The 17,098-nt window shown below is 49.1% G+C and overlaps 1 protein-coding gene across 1 annotated transcript in view; it reads right to left on the bottom strand.

The window, feature by feature from the left end:
• Positions 1-17,098, bottom strand: part of LOC309381418 (chromodomain-helicase-DNA-binding protein 3-like) — a 107,616-nt gene that overhangs the window by 49,727 nt on the left and 40,791 nt on the right. The window contains 7 exon segments of the mRNA XM_081932382.1: positions 5,245-5,436; positions 5,919-6,012; positions 6,827-6,958; positions 7,896-8,107; positions 11,190-11,393; positions 12,514-12,738; positions 16,039-16,214. Of these exon segments, the coding sequence (XP_081788508.1) occupies positions 5,245-5,436; positions 5,919-6,012; positions 6,827-6,958; positions 7,896-8,107; positions 11,190-11,393; positions 12,514-12,738; positions 16,039-16,214 (1,235 nt within the window).

Genomic DNA, 17,098 nt, shown 5'->3' with positions numbered 1-17,098 from the left:
GCGATCACGGCGGAGAGGGTGGCGGGGGAAACCTCTGCACCGCGCGGCAACGGAGACAAGGGGACATGGTGCAGCCAGGCGCATCCCCACTAAGGAAAGACGTTTTGTTTCCTCCCCAGGCAGCCATGACTAAAAGGGGGGGGGGGGGTGAGCCAAGGCTTTCTTGGTGCAAATGTGATTCTCCCCCCACCTCCCCTTGAGAGTCTGGTCCTTTTCTCTAGAGGGAAAGGAAGAGAGGAAAAGCCCATTGATGTTGGGCTAAAGAAAACAGCAGCTGGAGCTCTTAGAAGTTATCAGCTGCTGGGCTCCAGCAGAGAGAGAGAGAGAGAGCGCGGAGACACAGAGAGACAGAGAAAGAGAGAGACACAGAGAGAGAGAGAGAGAGAGACAGACAGACAGACAGAGACAGAGAGACAGACAGACAGTGAAAGAGAGACAGACAGAGAAAGAGAGACACACGGAGAGAGAGAAAGACAGAGACACAGTGAGAGAGAGAAAGACAGAGACAGAGAGAGAGAAAGAAAGGGAGTGACAGAGAGACAGAGACAGAAAGAGAAAGAAAGCAAGAGAGAGACAGAGAGGGAAAGAGAGAGAGAGAAAGAAAGAGAAAGAAAGCAAGAGAGAGACAGAGAGAGAGAAAGAGAGAGAGAGAAAAAGAGAAAGACAGAGAGAAAGAGAAAGAAAGAGAGAAAGAGAGAGAGAAAGAAAGAGAGACAGAGAAAAGGAGAGAGAGAAAGAAAGGGAGAGAGAGAGAAAGAGAAAGGAGAAAGAGAGACAGAGAAAGATAGAGAGTGAGAGAAGAGAGAGAGAAAGGAAGAGAGAGAGAGAGAAAGAAAGAGAGACAGAGAAAGAAAGAGAGAGAGAAAGAAAGAGAGAGAGAGAGAGAGAGAGAGAGAGAGAGAGAGAGAGAGAGAGAGAGAGAAATCACACACACCCATTTCATCTTCGTAAAAAGAGCCTGCAACTCGAGGGCTTCAGCCAAGTGTGCTGGCAAAGGAAGGAGAACACACACACACACACACACACACACACACACATGGACGGCTGTTCTGGCCAGAGGAACCAAGAGGGGGCAAAGGAGGCGTCCCAAGGCCTCTCCAGATGTGGCTCAGGCAGGCAGGAAGAATCTGAACCCTGAGATGGAAACTCTGAAGGGCCCAAGAGGGCAGGGGGCTACGGGGGGGGGGGGATTGGGGGAGAGGCGTAATCAAGTGAAGAAAGTTAGCAGCCGCCCCCCCTCCTAGAGGAATGAAATATCCTAGGGAATATTCCAAAGGCAGAATATGACCTTTTCCCTAAAGGAGAAACCTTGCTTCTAAAGACAGAAAGGCTTTTAGGATCAAGGGACTACTGACAGCAGCCAGGAGTACCGTATTTTTCGGACTATAAGGCGCACCCAGATTTCGAAGAGGTCAGTAAGAAAAAAAAAGTTTTGGTCCTCCGCGGTCCCCAGCAGCACTCTGCAGGCTTCAGCAGGGCAAAAACGCCATTTCCCACAAAAACGGAGGCCTTTTTGCCTTCCCCCAGCCCTGCTGAAGCCTGCAGAGTGCTGCTGGGGGCTGGGGGAAGGCAAAAACATCTGGCTTTTTGTGGAACACAGCTCCTTTTCCCCCAAAACTGGATGCGGGAGCAGGGTTCGGGAGGCCCCAAATGGCTGTATTCGGTGTATAAGACGCACCTACATTTCCACGCTCTTTTAGGAGGGGGGGGGGAAGGTGCGTCTTATGCTCCAAAAAATAAAGTATATTTGCAAAATACTGGAAGAATGAGACTACACCACCAGATGAGGATGTAATTAGGAAAATATTCGACTGCACTGAGATGGACAGACTGACTTTAAAAATAAAAGCTAAAGATGACAGAATATTACTTAAATTACTCTATCATTCTATCTTTCTATCTCTGTCTGTCTGTCTATCTATTTATCTTTATCTATCTATGCACTGTATCTATCTATCTATCTATCTATCTATCTATCTACATCTATCTATATCTATCTATCTATCTATCTACTGTATCTATCATCCATCTATCTATCTATCTATCTATCTATCTATCTATCTATCTATCTCTATCTATCTATCTATCTATCTATCTATCTATCTATCAACTGTATCTATCTATCTATCTATCTATCTATCTATCTATCTATCATCTATCTACTGTATCTATCTATCTATCTATCTATCTATCTATCTATCAACTGTATCTATCTATCTATCAACTGTATCTATCATCCATCTATCTATCTATCTATCTATCTATCTCTATCTATCTATCTATCTATCTATCTATCTATCAACTGTATCTATCTATATCTATCTATCTATCTATCTATCTATCTATCTATCTATCTATCTATCTACTGTATCTATCAATCTATCTATCAACTGTATATCTATCTACTGTATCTATCTATCTATCTATTTATCTATCTATCTATCTATCTATCTATCTATCTATCTATCTATCTATCTATCTATCTATCTATCAACTGTATCTATCTATCTATCAACTGTATCTATCATCCATCTATCTATCTATCTATCTATCTATCTATATCTATCTATCTATCTATCTATCTATCAACTGTATCTATCTATATCTATCTATCTATCATCTATCTATCTATCTATCTATCTATCTATCTACTGTATCTATCAATCTATCTATCAACTGTATATCTATCTACTGTATCTATCTATCTATCTATTTATCTATCTATCTATCTATCTATCTATCTATCTATCAACTGTATCTATCTATATCTATCTATCTATCTATCTATCTATCTATCTATCTATCTACTGCATCTATCTATCTATCTATCTATCTATCTATCTATCTATCTATCATCTATCTACTGTATCTATCTATCTATCTATCTATCTATCTATCTATCTATCTATCTATCTATCTATCCTGTATCTATCTATCTCCATCTATCTATATCTATCTATCTACTGTATCTATCATCTATCTATCTATCTATCTATCTATCTATCTATCTATCATCTATCTATCATCTATCTATATCTATCTATCTATCATCTATCTATCATCTATCTATCTATCTATCTATCTATCTATCTATCTATCTATCTATCTATCTATCTATCCTGTATCTATGTATGTATGTATCTATCTATCATGTATGTATGTATGTATGTATGTATGTATGTATGTATCTGTCTGTCTAAAAAAGGCTATGTATGAACTAAACGTAAAGATGGTCTATGACGGTGATGGCGAACGTTTTTCTGCTCGAGTGCCAAAAGGGCACATGCACGCACAACAGCAACACAGGTGCATCCCCACACCCATAATGCAATGCCCTCCCACCCGGCGCATGCCCACCGGCCTCACTGAAGCCCCCAGACTTCTGGTACACCCGTTGGGCCATTTTTCACCCTGCCCAGGCCTCAGGAAAGACTCCGGAGCCTGTGGATGGGGGGGAAAAGCCCAACAGGCCTCCCCGGGAGTTTGTTTCCAAAGCCTGGGGATGGGGGAAACGGCCTCCCCCGCCATGCAGAAGGCTGAAAATCAGCTGGGCAGGACGTGGATGAGCGCTGCAGCTGACATAGGGCAACGCCTTGCGTGCCCTCAAGTGTTGGTCTGCCTGCCGCCTATGGCACACATGCCATAGTTTCGCCATCACGGGTCTATAATTATAAATACGCCAATATATTTAACGGAATTATAAATAAGCTAATATGAAAAGAAACTTTGGCAAAACCATTCTGTTATATTATTACTATTACTATTGTGTTAATAGTTTTCACCTCCCCCCCCCTGTTCTTTTTTTGTAAATTATATACCCAGACGATACCCTGTCTTCAAAACGTTCGTGAATAATAATTTAATAAAAAGACAGAAACCCAAGAAGAGCCTCCGCCCTCTGCCCCATGTCGAACCGAAGGGGCTCCAGCTTCTAGAAATGCAGATTTGGTCATCCAAATTCAAGACAGGATTTAAAAACCCCAAGGAACCGGCATCCAAGATTAACGACGTTTGTTAAACCGAGATTTTTTTTTAATAAAAAACCCAACTCATGGCCGGCCGTCCTGCGACAAACTCCCGTGACAATCGAATAACAAGAGATGCAAAACGAGCCTCTAAATGACCAAAGCCTGTGTAGAACAAAGTGTAGGAAAAGCCAGGGGCTCATCCAAACCAGGTGGTCAGCCACGGCCCAGAATTACACAGCTTTGCCATTAAGAATCTCCCTTCCAAGCAGCCTCCACGTTTCCAGGGTTTTTTCCCCTCGCTTGGAAATGAACCCAGAGGGACGTTTCTTCCAACGCAAGAGTGGGAGAAAAGAAAGGGAGAAAAAACCCCTTCTCTTCCGGTGTAAAATAAACGGAGAGGGAGAGGGAGAGGAGAAGAGGACGCAAAACAGGTTGGCCTGTCTGTGCAAGCAGCCACAATTTGGAAATGGAAAAGAAGAGGGAGGGGGAAATCAGAGAGGAAAGGGCAGGAAGGGGCACAAGCTGGACTCCCAAGGAGCTCCATGAGTGCACCTGTGAGTGTGTGTGTGTGTGTGAAAGAGAGAGAGAGAGAGACAGAGCAGAACAAAAAGAGAGAAAGAGACTAAGAGAATGAAAAAGTAAGAGAGAGAGAGAGAAGGGGAGAAAGAGAGAGAGAGAGAAACCTAAGGGAATGAGAGAGAAACAGAGAGAGAGGGAGAGAGAGATAAAAGGAAGAGATAAGCAAAAGAAAAGGCGAGAGAGAGAAAAGAGAAAAGAGAGAAAGAGTAAGAGAAAAAGCGAGGGAGAAAGACAGACAGATAGAAAGAGAAAGAGAGGGAGAAAGAGAAAGAAAGAAACTAAGAAACTCAGGGAAAGGCGAAAGAGAGAGAAGATAGAGAAGAGAGAAAAAGAGAGGGAGAAAGACAAAGAGAGAAAAGGGGGGAAAGAAAGGGAGAAACAGAGAAAGAAAGATGACAGAGAGAAAGAGAGAGAAGAGAGAGTAGGAGAGAAAGAGTGAGGGAGAAAGACAGAAAGAGAAAGAGAGAAAAGGGGAGAAAGAAAGAGAGAGAAACTAAGAAACAGAGAGAAAGAAAGGCGAGAGAGAGAAAGAAGAAAGTAAGAGAGAGCAAGGGAGAAAGACAGAGAAAGAGAGAGAGAAAGGAGGAAGGAAGGAAAGAAAGAAAGAAAGGGGGAGAGAGAGAAAGAGAGAAGCCAAGCGTCCTCCTGCCTTTAAATGAGGCCTGTGGGCGGGGGGATTGGGGGGGGGGGTCCTTACCTCCCTGTAGAGCGAGTAGAGGAAGACGATGGTCTGGATGGTCTTGCCGAGGCCCATCTCGTCTGCCAGGATGGTGTCCGTGCTTTGCGCCCAGGAGAAGCGCAGCCAGTTCAGCCCTTCCAGCTGGTACATGTGAAGGGTCCCTCCGGTCGACGTGACGAAGCGCGGCTGGCTCTCGTACTTCACCGTGGGCTACGGGGAGGGAAGGGCACCACCAGGTGGCCCGCTTACACACCTGAACCCAGAGAGCTGTGCTCCCGCTCCCTTAGCTGCAGCCCTCGACTTACGACCGTTCGCTTAGCAACCGTTCAAAGGGACAACGGCACCGGGGGGAAAAATGACTTGGGCCCGTTTTTCACACTTAACGACCGTTGCATCCTCCCCTGTGCTCCAAATTCAGACACTTGGCAAAGGACTCATATTTATGACGGTCGCAGTGTCCTTCTGACGAGCCAAGTCAAGGGGGGGGACCGGATTCGCTTAACAACCATGGGACTCGCTTAACAACGGCCGTGATTCACTCAACGACACCGGCAAGAAATCGTGGTAAAAGTGGGGCAAAATCTGCTTAAGAAAGGTCTCGCTTCACAGCAGAGAGGGGGGGCTCCGTCATGGTCGTAAGGCGAGGACTGCCTGCAGGCCCCCCGCCCGACTACCGCACAGGAGTGACTCACGTCGGTGGTGGGGGACGTGGGTGGGTCATCCAATTCCTTCTTTTTTTTCTTGTACTTCCTGGGCTGGACAGGATCTTCCCCCATAATTAATTCTCTGGGTCAGGAAGAGAGGGAAAAAAATGATCTTAGGTCCCCCTGCAGAGGCTGCTGCTAAGCTGAGCTGACACGACTAGAATCAGAAGGGACCTCGGAGGTCCTCTAGTCCAACCCCCCCCCGCTCAGGCAGGAGACAGGAGTTTCTCAGCAAAGAGTTTCTTTCTCACATGTCTGTCCGGCAGGGGAGATGAATAGTTGTCTGCCTCATTTATTCATCCCTGCCCCCTGACTTTTATCACCAGAGATAGGGTGGATCTTCCCTAGCAGCGGTGGCTCTTCCACCCCGAGGACCGGCCCCTAGATTTCCACTGTTCTCCTCTCCTCTGTCTTGCTCAAAGTTCCAATTTATGAAGAGAGCCATGTTGGCACATCTGGGAAAACCCGAATCTGAATGCTTCCTGGTTCTCCCCATCTAGTTGAAAGTTCAAGATCTTGCCCCCAACACCCACAAGTCCATCCCATGGTCTCTCCTCTGTCTTCTGTGCATCTGCGCATCAGGCACTGGACCCAGCTGTTCCTCCTCTTCCTCATCAGCCACCTCCAGACCTGGAGGTGTTGACTGTCCCTCTGAGGGCTGATGGACAGCCCAGGCTCCGCGCCCCCCCCCCCTCCAAGCTCCATTCCCTCTTCCCCCTCGAATGGGGACCCTGACTCCCACGCTGCCTCCTCCTCCTCCTCCTCTGATTCGGCTGCTGGGCAGGCCACAACAGTCCTTCTTTTCTCTAGACTGGCCATACCCAATTCCTGCAACAGTCCTTCATATGTTTTAGCCTCCAGGCCTTTACGTTCTCCCCTATTACAGCCCTCCTTACCTGTGTGACCAGTAGGCCTGCTTGTGGTACTCATATTCGGGGATGGCCATTTCGTCTTCTTCCCAGGTGGACTGGTCGTAGGAGAGGTCCCGCCACTTCACCAGGTAGTGATAGATGCCCTTTTTGTCAATGCTGCAGGTGGTCAATCCAGGAGGGGGGCGCAGGGAAAGAGCGGAGCAGAAAAGAAGGACACATATCAGGGTTTATTGATTGTGCTCCGTATCAGCAATGGTTGCTAAGATTACAAAGCAGCTGATGGAATCAGGAAATCAACCCACAGTTCAACGCTTCTCATTTGTGAATCTGAATGCAACAAACGAACAAAAAATGCCACTGTATAAGAATCTGAGAATTCGGACTGCAGGGAAAGGCACCAGGGTAGAAATCAGGAGAACAGGGAATTCTAGTCCTGCCTTAAGCAAGAAAGCCAATCAGCAGGAGATGGTGAGTTCCAGTTCCACCTTAGCCTAAAAGCCATCTGGGTGACTTTGGCCCAATTACCAGGAGACGGTGAGTTCTAGTTCCGCCTTAGGCTGAAAGCCAGCTGGGTGACTTTGAGCCAATCACGAGGGGATGGTGAGTTCCAGTCCTATCTTAGGCATGAAAGTTGGATGGGTGACTTTGAGCCAAACACCAGGAGACAGGGAGTTCTAATCCTGCCTTAAGCATGAAAGGCAGCTGGGTGACTATGGGCCAATCACCAGGAGACAGGGAATTCTAGTCCTGCCTTAAGCATGAAAGGAGGCTGGGTGATTGAGCCAATCAGGAGACGGTGAGTTCTAGTCCCACTTTAAGTATGAAACCAGCTGGGTGACTTTGGGCCAATCACCAGGAGACGGTGAGTTCTAATTCCGCCTTAGGCATGAAAGCCATTTGAGTGATGTTAAGCCAGTCATTCCCTCTCACCCTAACCCACCTCCCAGGGTTCTTGTTGCAGGGAAAATAGAAAGGAACACGATGCATATTCTCCACCTTGAACTAATTATAAAGTAAAATAAAGGTGGGATTAAAAAAAAATCTAACCCCCCCCCCCAAAACCGCCAAGGCTTCCAGTCCAATGGAAAGTGACCTGTGGTTTATCACCCGATGGATGGTCATCCAGTCGGGCTTGATGCCGTAGCGGTAGTAGCTCTCTTCCATCTCGGCGTAGAGGGGGTCCTTGCTCTTCCTTTTCTCGCTCTTCCCGTCATCGTCGCCGGAGCCGTAGTCAAACGGGGGAGGCTCGTCCATGTCGTTCTTCCGCTGGTAATTTCTGTACATCACCAAGTGGAAAATCTCCAGCTGGGATTGGAAGGGAGGGCAGAAGGGAGGCGTCAGCCCGGAGGATTTTGGACCGTGTGAATCCAAAGCATCCGAGCAAGGATGCGCCCACACTACAGATACAAAGACTGAGGTTTCGGCTATCACCACCAATCAATCGCGGATAGGCTGTTTTTTCTCCACGTTTGAAAAGCCTGGTTTTCTCTCCCGATTTAAAAACCTTGATTTTGATATTACTATTAATTTTTTTTATTAATAAAATTTACATGGCCATCCAACTCACTCAGGGTGGCTCCAGCCAGTTTACAGAAATAAAACCTCAAATACAAAAACTATAAGATAGATGAGAGAGAGAGAGAGAGAGAGAGACAGAGACAGAGACAGAGACAGACAAGAGAGAGACAGAGAGAGAGATCGATAGATAGATAAGATATTGGTAGGTTGGTAGGTAGGCAGGCAGACAAATGAGAGAGATTATAGATAGATAGAAGAGAGAGAGATTAGAGGGAGAGATGATTGATAGGTAGATGAATGGATGGATGGATGGATGGATAGATAGAAATAGATAAAGAGAGGGAGATTAGAGAGAGATGATTGATAGCTGGGTGGGTATGTATGTATGTATGTGGGTGGGTGGGTAGGGAGGGAGGGAGGGAGGGAGAGAGAGAGAGAGAGAGAGAGATGATAGATAGATAGATAGATAGATAGATAGATAAAGAAAGATGGAGATTAGAGAGAGATGATTGATAGGTAAATGGATGGATGGATGGATGGACAGACAGACAGAAGATAGTTTATAGATAGCTAGATAGAGGTTGATAGAGATAGATGATAGATAGATAGATCGATAGATCGATAGATATATATAGAGAGAGATTAGAGAGAGATGATTGATCGGTGGGTAGGTAGGTAGAGAGAGAGAGAGAGAGATAAAGAGAGAGATATTTGATAGGTAAATGGATGTATGGACAGACGGACAGACAGAAGACAGTTTATAGATAGCTAGATAGAGGTTGATAGAGATAGATAGATGATAGATAGATGATAGATAGGCAGGGAGGGAGGGGGGAGATTAGAGAGAGATGATTGACAGGTAAATGGAGAGTTGGTTGATAGATGGATGGATGGATAGATAGATAGATAGATAGATAGATAGATAGATAGATAGATACAGTAGATAGATAGATGATAGATAGATAGATAGATAGATAGATAGATAGATAGATAGATAGAGACAGAGAGAGAGAGAGAGGGAGGGAGGGAGATTAGAGAGATGATTGATAGGTAAATCTCTAATCTCCCTCCCTCCCTCTCTCTCTCTCTGTCTCTATCTATCTATCTATCTATCTATCTATCTATCCATCCATCCATCCATCTATCTATCAACCAACTCTCCATTTACCTATCAATCATCTCTCTCTAATCTCCCCCCTCCCTCCCTGCCTATCTATCATCTAGATAGATAGATAGATAGATAGATAGATAGATGATAGATAGATAGGATAGATGATTGATAGATAGTTAGATAGATAGATAGATAGATAGATAGATAGATAGATAGATGATAGATAGATAGGATAGATGATTGATAGATAGTTAGATAGATAGATAGATAGATAGATAGATAGATAGATAGATAGATGATAGATAGATAGATAGATGATAGATAGATAGATAGGATAGATGATAGATAGATAGATAGCTAGATAGATAGATAGATAGATAGATAACGACCCAAACCCCTCCTTGCCAGCAATCAACAGCCAGATAAGCAATGATTAGCACCAAGATTAATATTAGACCAACAATCAAGAAGTAAACAATTTCCCAATCAAGGAACGACCAACACAGACAAACAAACAGCCACAACAGCCTAATTGAGGAATTACCAGGAAGAAAACAACCCTCCCACCAACACAGGCAGCGCATGCCATGGTAGGGAATGCCCTGAGAGCAAACCCCACGCCCTTCTAGCACTGATGAGGTTCCCTAGTTGGGTCATGAAATGTTTCCAAGGAATCAGCCAAGCTCCGAGATCACCGAGGATCCCACAGTCTTCCTCTTCCTCTTCTTCCTCCCCTCCGCCTCCTCTCCTCCTCCCCCATCTCCTCCCTCCCCTCCACAAATCCCCCCTCCCTTCTAGCACTGATGACGTTCCTAGTTCGGTCACAAAACGTCTGCAAGAAAATCTCCAAGCTCCAAGGATCCCACAGTTCTCTTCCTCCTCCTCTCCCCCCCCCACCCCACTTCTCCTTCTTCTCTACTCCAAAAACCCCACTCCCTTTTAACACTGATGACGTTCCCTAGTTTGGTCATGAAAGGTCTGCAAAAAAAACAACACCCAGCTACCCAGCTCAGGGAGCAAAAGGGTTTCCCTGTCCTTTTCTTCCTCCTCCTCCTCCTCCTTTCTTCTTTGCAAACTCCACTCCCTTGTAGCACTGAAGATGCTCCCTAGTTGGGTCATGAAACGTCTGCAAGAAAAGTACCAAGCTCAGAGAGCACCAAGGACCCCACTGTCTTTCTCCTTCTCCTCTCATTCCTCCACCCCAGAAACCACATCCCCTTCTAGCACTGATGACGTTCCATCGTTGGGTCATAAAACGTCAATAAGAAAACAACCAAGCTCAGAGAGCACCAAGGACCCCCCAGTCCTCCTTCTACCTTCCCCTCCTCTTCTTCTCTGCAAACCCCACTCCCTTCTAACACGGATGACGTTCCCTAGTTGGGTCACGAAACGTCTGCAAGGAAACCACCAAGCTCAGGGACCCCCAGGGACCCCCGAGTCCTCTCTCCTGACCTCTTTAACCCTGACCTATAAATACTCCCTTTCATTTTTTGTTCAGCGGTAAATAAAATGTATAGTCATCGTTACATACAACCGTATATCCAAAAAGGCCCACTGAGAAAACAAAAACAGCCGGGACCGGCAAAGCAGAGCTCCCAGTTCAAAGCCCCGAGCTCCACGCAGCCAGGGCTGACCCTCAGAAACCCCACATTCGGTTAGAGGGTCTGACTGCCCTCCCAGCCCCCCTTTGAAGACCTCTGCCCCCTCCCCTCCACTCTACCTCCCTGCTGCCCTCGCCCGCCGTGCCAAAGGGGGTACCTGCAGTTCCTTTATCCAGGAGCAATGCCAGTACGAGAGGCCGACCCATTTGACGAAGAACTCGCGCTCCGAACGTCCCTGGAGCAACTTGGGGGGTGGGTCGTCAGGGTTGCCGTCGGAGGGCAGGGGGACCGCCACCGGCGTGGGGGGCTCGCCCCATCGCCAGTGGAGAATCTTCTGGACCCGGCCCTTCAGCATGGGGCACTGCGGGCGGGAAGGAGGAACCGTCAGAAATCGGGACGCTTCTCTCTTGAAGGTTAAAACCTAGCATGTTTTTACGCCTGCGCCTACCCGGTTTCCCCCGAAAATAAGACCCTCCCCGGATAATAAGCCCAATCGGGCTTTGGAGCGCAGGCGCTGAAATAAGCCCTCCCCCAAAATATTGCAACACAGCAGCAGCCATGAAGTGACCACGCTCGCCGCCTCCTGCACCTCAAAAATAATGAGACCTCCCCAAAAATAAGGCCAAGCGCTTATTTTGGGGGGGTCAAAAGAAAATTAGACCCTGTCTTATTTTGGGGGAAACATGGTAATAATAAGCCCTACCTCCCCCTCCCCAAAATAAGCCGAATTTAATGCCTGCGCAGCTGGCCACTGAAGAAGTGGTCCGTGATTCCATTCTTTCCTCATTGTCCTGTTCTTTCCTTGCTAGTGACCAAAGTTACAACGGCACCGGGGGGGGGGGGGAGAGGGACTTTTTTTGACCACAGTTTCACGACCGTCGCAGCCATCCCCACGGCCGCGGGATCAAAATCACGGCCGTCTTTAAAAGAGTCAGACAGTTGTTCAGTGAATTTGGATTCCCACCACCACCACCGGCTTTGCTGGTCAGAGAAGGTCACCAAAGAGGAATCGCGTTGACTCCCGACACGCTGCGACCGTCACAAATGTGAGTCGGAGGTCAAGCTATCTGAATATAAACCATGGGGATGAGGCACCGGTCATAAGAGTGAAAAACAGTCCCATTTTTGGGATGGAGTTGTAACTTTGAACGGTCACTAAATGAACTTTTGTAAGTGGAGGGCAACCTGTAAGAGGGAGGGAGAGCCACCACAGAGTCCCAGTTCTTCTGGGTCCCACCAGATGGCGCTCCTCAAAAGAGGGGACCCCTAACATTCTCCGCCTCCCTGCTCTGGCGGGTCACATGGATGTCACTGGGAAAAGAGGGTCCTCCAAATAACAGGGAAGGAGCCACCATGGAGAAGGCCCTCCTTCTGGGTCCCGCCAGAAGTATAGGGACGATGAGGGTGAGGATCCACCCTCCCTCCCAGCCTCCCTTGTCATCCAACCGCTCCCTCCGAAGTCCTTCCCCCAGCACCCTCACCGTGCAGCGGGGACACAGCCACTCCCCGTTGGGGATCTCCGGGAGAGGCGGGTTGAGGCAGTGGATGTGGTAGGAAGAGATGCAGGCGTCGCAGCACAGGAGCTCCCCGCCGTCCTTGCAGACCCGGCAGTATTCCATGTGGTCGTCCTCCTCTTCCTTCTCGTCCAGCTCCCCTTCGTATTCGTCCTCCTCCTCCTTCGGCTCCCACTGCACCCCTTCTTTCTCCTGTAGGATACGACACCGCCACACACACACACACACACAAAGAAGAGCTGGATTATGAAGGAGGGGTCAGCACACAGCAGGGCTGGGGAGTTCGAAAGAGGAAGCAAAGCCAGAGCGACTCCGGCGACCCCATGCAAGAATTTTGAAAAAGGAGGTGGGGCAGAGGTGGGTCCCTCCCGGTTCGTACCGGTTCGGCCGAATAGGTAGTAACTCGGCCGGACGTGTGACCGTACCGGTTTTATCCTCAGCGCCGCCATCTTGATTCATGGAAAAAATGTACATTTTGTTTCCTTTTTGCCACCAGTAGCCTCCCACCGTCCAGTACGATCCCACAGAGTTGGCCTCCTCAGGGTGCCGTCGGCCAGACAGTGTCAGCTGGTGACCCCCAGGGGGAGAGCCTTCTCTGTGGGAGCGCCTTCCCTCTGGAATGAGCTGCCCCCGGAGCTTCGCATAATCCCCTACCTCCGGTCCTTCCGACGCGCCCTAAAAAGTTGGCTTTTCCAGCAAGCCGGCCTGGCCTGTTAATGTGAATTTATTTTAAATGTACTGTTTCTCTTTTTTTAAAAAAAAATCGGTTTGGTCTTTTTGGAATTGGGTTTAATCTTTTTTTAACTTTTGTGATGTGTGTTTTTAATGTTGTACGCCGCCCTGAGTCCTTTTGGAGAAGGGCGGCATATAAATCCAAATAAACCTTAAACCTTAAACCCTTTTTAATACAGTGCACCTGCGCAGACCTTTTTAAGTGCAAATGTGCACTCAAGCAAAGTGAGCATGGGCCTGCAAAATTTTTCGGCCGCTGAACCGGTAGTAGTTCCGGCAGGGACCCACCCCTGGGGTAGGGGGAGCTTTAAGCATTGGGGGGTGGGGGGTTTGTACAGAATCGCTTGGTAGAATTTAGGATTCAGTAGAGAGATCTGGTTCCCGATCTTCGCAGATCCCCAGCCTGACTCTCCCTGTTTACAAGAGGGGGTACTCAGACGGTTCGGATCGGTTCGGCCGAACCAGTAGCGGAGACCTGCAGCCACCCACCCGCCCCGGCTCCATGACGTCCAAAGTAGCCTCGTTTTCGACAACGCACAAGAGCAAAGCGCATGCGTGGAAGGCCCACGCACAAGGTACGGAAGGCCAGCGCACTCACATTCGCGAACCGGTGGTGAACGGCTGTGAATCCCACTTCTGCAGGTATCCTCGACTTACAACCACCGTTCGGCCTGATTTCCACCGCGAAGCAAGGCAGCGGGGAAGTCAGCTTTGCCCCAATTTCTACGACCTTTCCCACCACGGTCGTTCCAGCGAAATCGCCACAGTGGTTAAGTTAGTTCCCGCAGTCGTTCAGTGAATCACTGGCTTTCCCCCTTCTGATTTCGCTTCTCCGAAGGTCGCCAAAGGGGGAATCACGTGAGACACTCAATCCCGGGGACACTGTGACGGTTGTAAATACGAGTCCGTCGCCAAGTGTCCAGGTTTTGGTCATGTGACCACGGGGATGCTGCAACGGTCGTTGAGTGTGAAAAAGGGCCGCAAGTCACTTTTTTTCCACTGCCTTTATAACCTCAGTCACTAAATGAACGGTTGTTAAGTCGAGGACTACCCGTACTGTTCTAGAGAGCTGATTTTTAGCCTTTGGAGTGAAGAAATAGACCAGAGCAACACAACTGGAAGGGGACCTTGAAGGTCTTCTAGTCCAACCCGCTGCTCAAGGAGGAGACAAGTGACCATCCAGTTTCTTCTTTAAAATGTCCAGTGATGGAGCACCCACAAATTCTGGTGGCAAGCTGTTTCACTGGTTAATTGATTTAGGATTATAGAATAACCAGAATAATAGAGTTGGAAGGGACCTTGGAGGTCCTCTAGTCCAACCCCCTGCTTAAGCAGGAGACCCTATACCAGTGACGGCAAACCTTTTCGGCACCAAGTCATGGCCAAAACCCAGAAGGGGAGCTGCCCAGAGGGCATGCGCACACCAGAAAATGAATGTCCGGTTTCTGGCGCATGCATGCACACCAGCCAGCTAGCCTTCTGTTACTGGCACGCATGCGTGCACAATGATCAGCAGGCCACCACGCTGGAAAACGGAAGACCACTCTTCCAGTTTCTGGCACTGCCACACACACAAATGCCAGCTGATCATTGCGCGCACATGCGCTCCAGAAACCCAGAAGAGGAACGGGCAACTCCGCGCCTGCCAGGCGACATGGCTCCGTGGGCACACTTCGGGCACAGGTGCCAAAGGTTTGCCATTATGGCCCTACACCACTTCAGACAAATGGCTTTCCAGGCCTTTCTTAAAAGCCTCCACGACTCCAGAAGCCAACAGAAGAACAGAGCTGGAAGGAACCTTGGAGATCTTCTAGTCCAACCCCTCAAAGGCGGGAAATCACAAGGCACCTGAGCAGACAAGGGTCCTTCCTTAAACCCCAGTCCGTCCCTGTGCACACACCCACCCAGTCCAGTCCCTTCCCTTCTGACCCCCCCTCCGATCCACCCCAAAATGTTCCCGAAGGAACCAGCCCCACACATGCTTTGCAGCTGGACCCACAGGAATCCGTTCGAACAAACTGATTCAGTTCATTGGGTAGCAATCCGAATTCCCCAGGAGGGTAGGCGGATGCATCTCTTGGCAAAGCAGGGAAGGAAGGCTGGGTGTTGTTCTGACTTCGGCTTCCCCAAACCACGAAGCAAACTCCTTCGCCTGACAAAAAAACCCCTTTTATTAATTTTACTGCCAATTCTGCTCCCTCCCCTCCAGCAAAGTCTTTCAAAGGAGGATTTGCGGTCAGAGGCCTTCTCTGGCTTGGAGAGCTCTGGCAAAACTTAGCCAGGAGTCTCGGAGAGTCCCGAACCAATGAAGCAAACTAATTGCCTCCTGCAAACTCCACTCCCCTGGCGCTCCCTCTTTTATTTCCTCTGGGAGGGGCCATTCATTGTCCACCTGTGGCCTTACTCCCAAGTCAACCCCTGTTCTTTAGCTGCTCCCTTCGTCTGGCAGCTCTGCGCATGCGCACACTGGGAAGAGGCTCCAGCTGTTCTTCTACCTCACGGATGTCTGTCTCCGAAGGCAGCTGAGAACTGTCAGACGGCCCTGGCTCCCTCTCTGCCTCCGACACAGAGCCCTCATCCGAGCCTTCCCCAGACTCCAGGACTGGCCCATGCTCCTCCCCAACCTCCTCAATGTCCGAATCTGCTGCCTCTGGCGGGCCACAAGATGCCCACGTCCAACTGGGGGGGGGGGGGTGTTGTGCCTACTGGGAGGTTGCCAGTGTGCAGCAGAGAGGCAAGGAAGAAAGGTGAGTGTCTTACGCAGTGAGGGCAGCTCCATTTGCCCTGGGGGGCCTTGTCTAGCTCCGGATCCAGGCACACCAGGTGATAAGCTCTGGGACAGGAGTCGCACAGGATGATCTCCCCGCCCTGCTGACACACCTCGCAATAGTCTTGGTGGTCGGTCTCGTAGCCATCTGCCTCTTCTTCACCGGCAACTGCCAACCCGGGGAGGGGGAAGAGAGAGAGAAAAGAAAAAGGGTGAGGGTCTCCCTGGTGTCCCGAGACACCTGCTGCCTGCTCTAGACCAGGGGTGTCAAACTCAAGGCCCGTGGGCCGGGCTGGAAACAGCAAAGGACCAGCCTGCAGTGCCTCTACCAGTGAAAACGGAGATCGGGCCACACCTCCCCCCCTCTCCCCCAAGGTCACACACAACCCTGATGCGGCCCTCGGGTTGGGCACCCTTGTCGTAGAGGGTCCTTGAAGCACTCGGAGTCTTATCTGTGTCCTCAGGGTCACCTGAATGGTGCTTAATGGTTCCTACAGTCTGCAATTTCTCTTTCCTCTGGAAATCCATTCCTACTCCCACTACCATCCCAAGGGTCTTCATCCCCAATTGTATCCCTAAAAAGTAGAGACGCCCGTTGCGAGTCTTGAGGGACCGCTTTGGGAGGAGTTTGACTCGGTTGCCATCGAGGATTTGGACAGGTTGCGTGGACGTCTGCGACCCACCACATGTTTATTGGACCCGTGTCCCTCCTGGCTTGTACTGGCATCCTGGGAGGTCACGCGTGACTGGCTCCTGGGCCTGGTGAACGCCTCGCTGGGTGAGGGGTCTCTACCGGCCGCCTTGAAAGAGGCGGTGGTGAGGCCCCTGCTCAAGAAGCCTTCCCTGGACCCAACGGACCTAGCCAATTATCGTCCAGTCTCCAACCTTCCTTTTTTGGCGAAGGTTGTAGAGAGTGTGGTAGCACAGCAGTTCCCACGTCACCTGGAGGAAAATGATTATCTAGACCCGCGCCAGTCCGGCTTCCGACCCGGTCACAGCACGGAGACGGCCTTGGTCGCATTGGTTGATGATCTCTGGAGGGCCAGAGATAGG

Source organism: Natrix helvetica, assembly GCF_964273705.1.
Source record: "Natrix helvetica genome assembly, chromosome: Z".
Taxonomy (NCBI): Eukaryota; Metazoa; Chordata; class Lepidosauria; order Squamata; family Natricidae; genus Natrix; species Natrix helvetica.
Note: the sequence above shows the minus strand (reverse complement) of the source record. Positions and strands in the feature narration are given on the sequence as shown.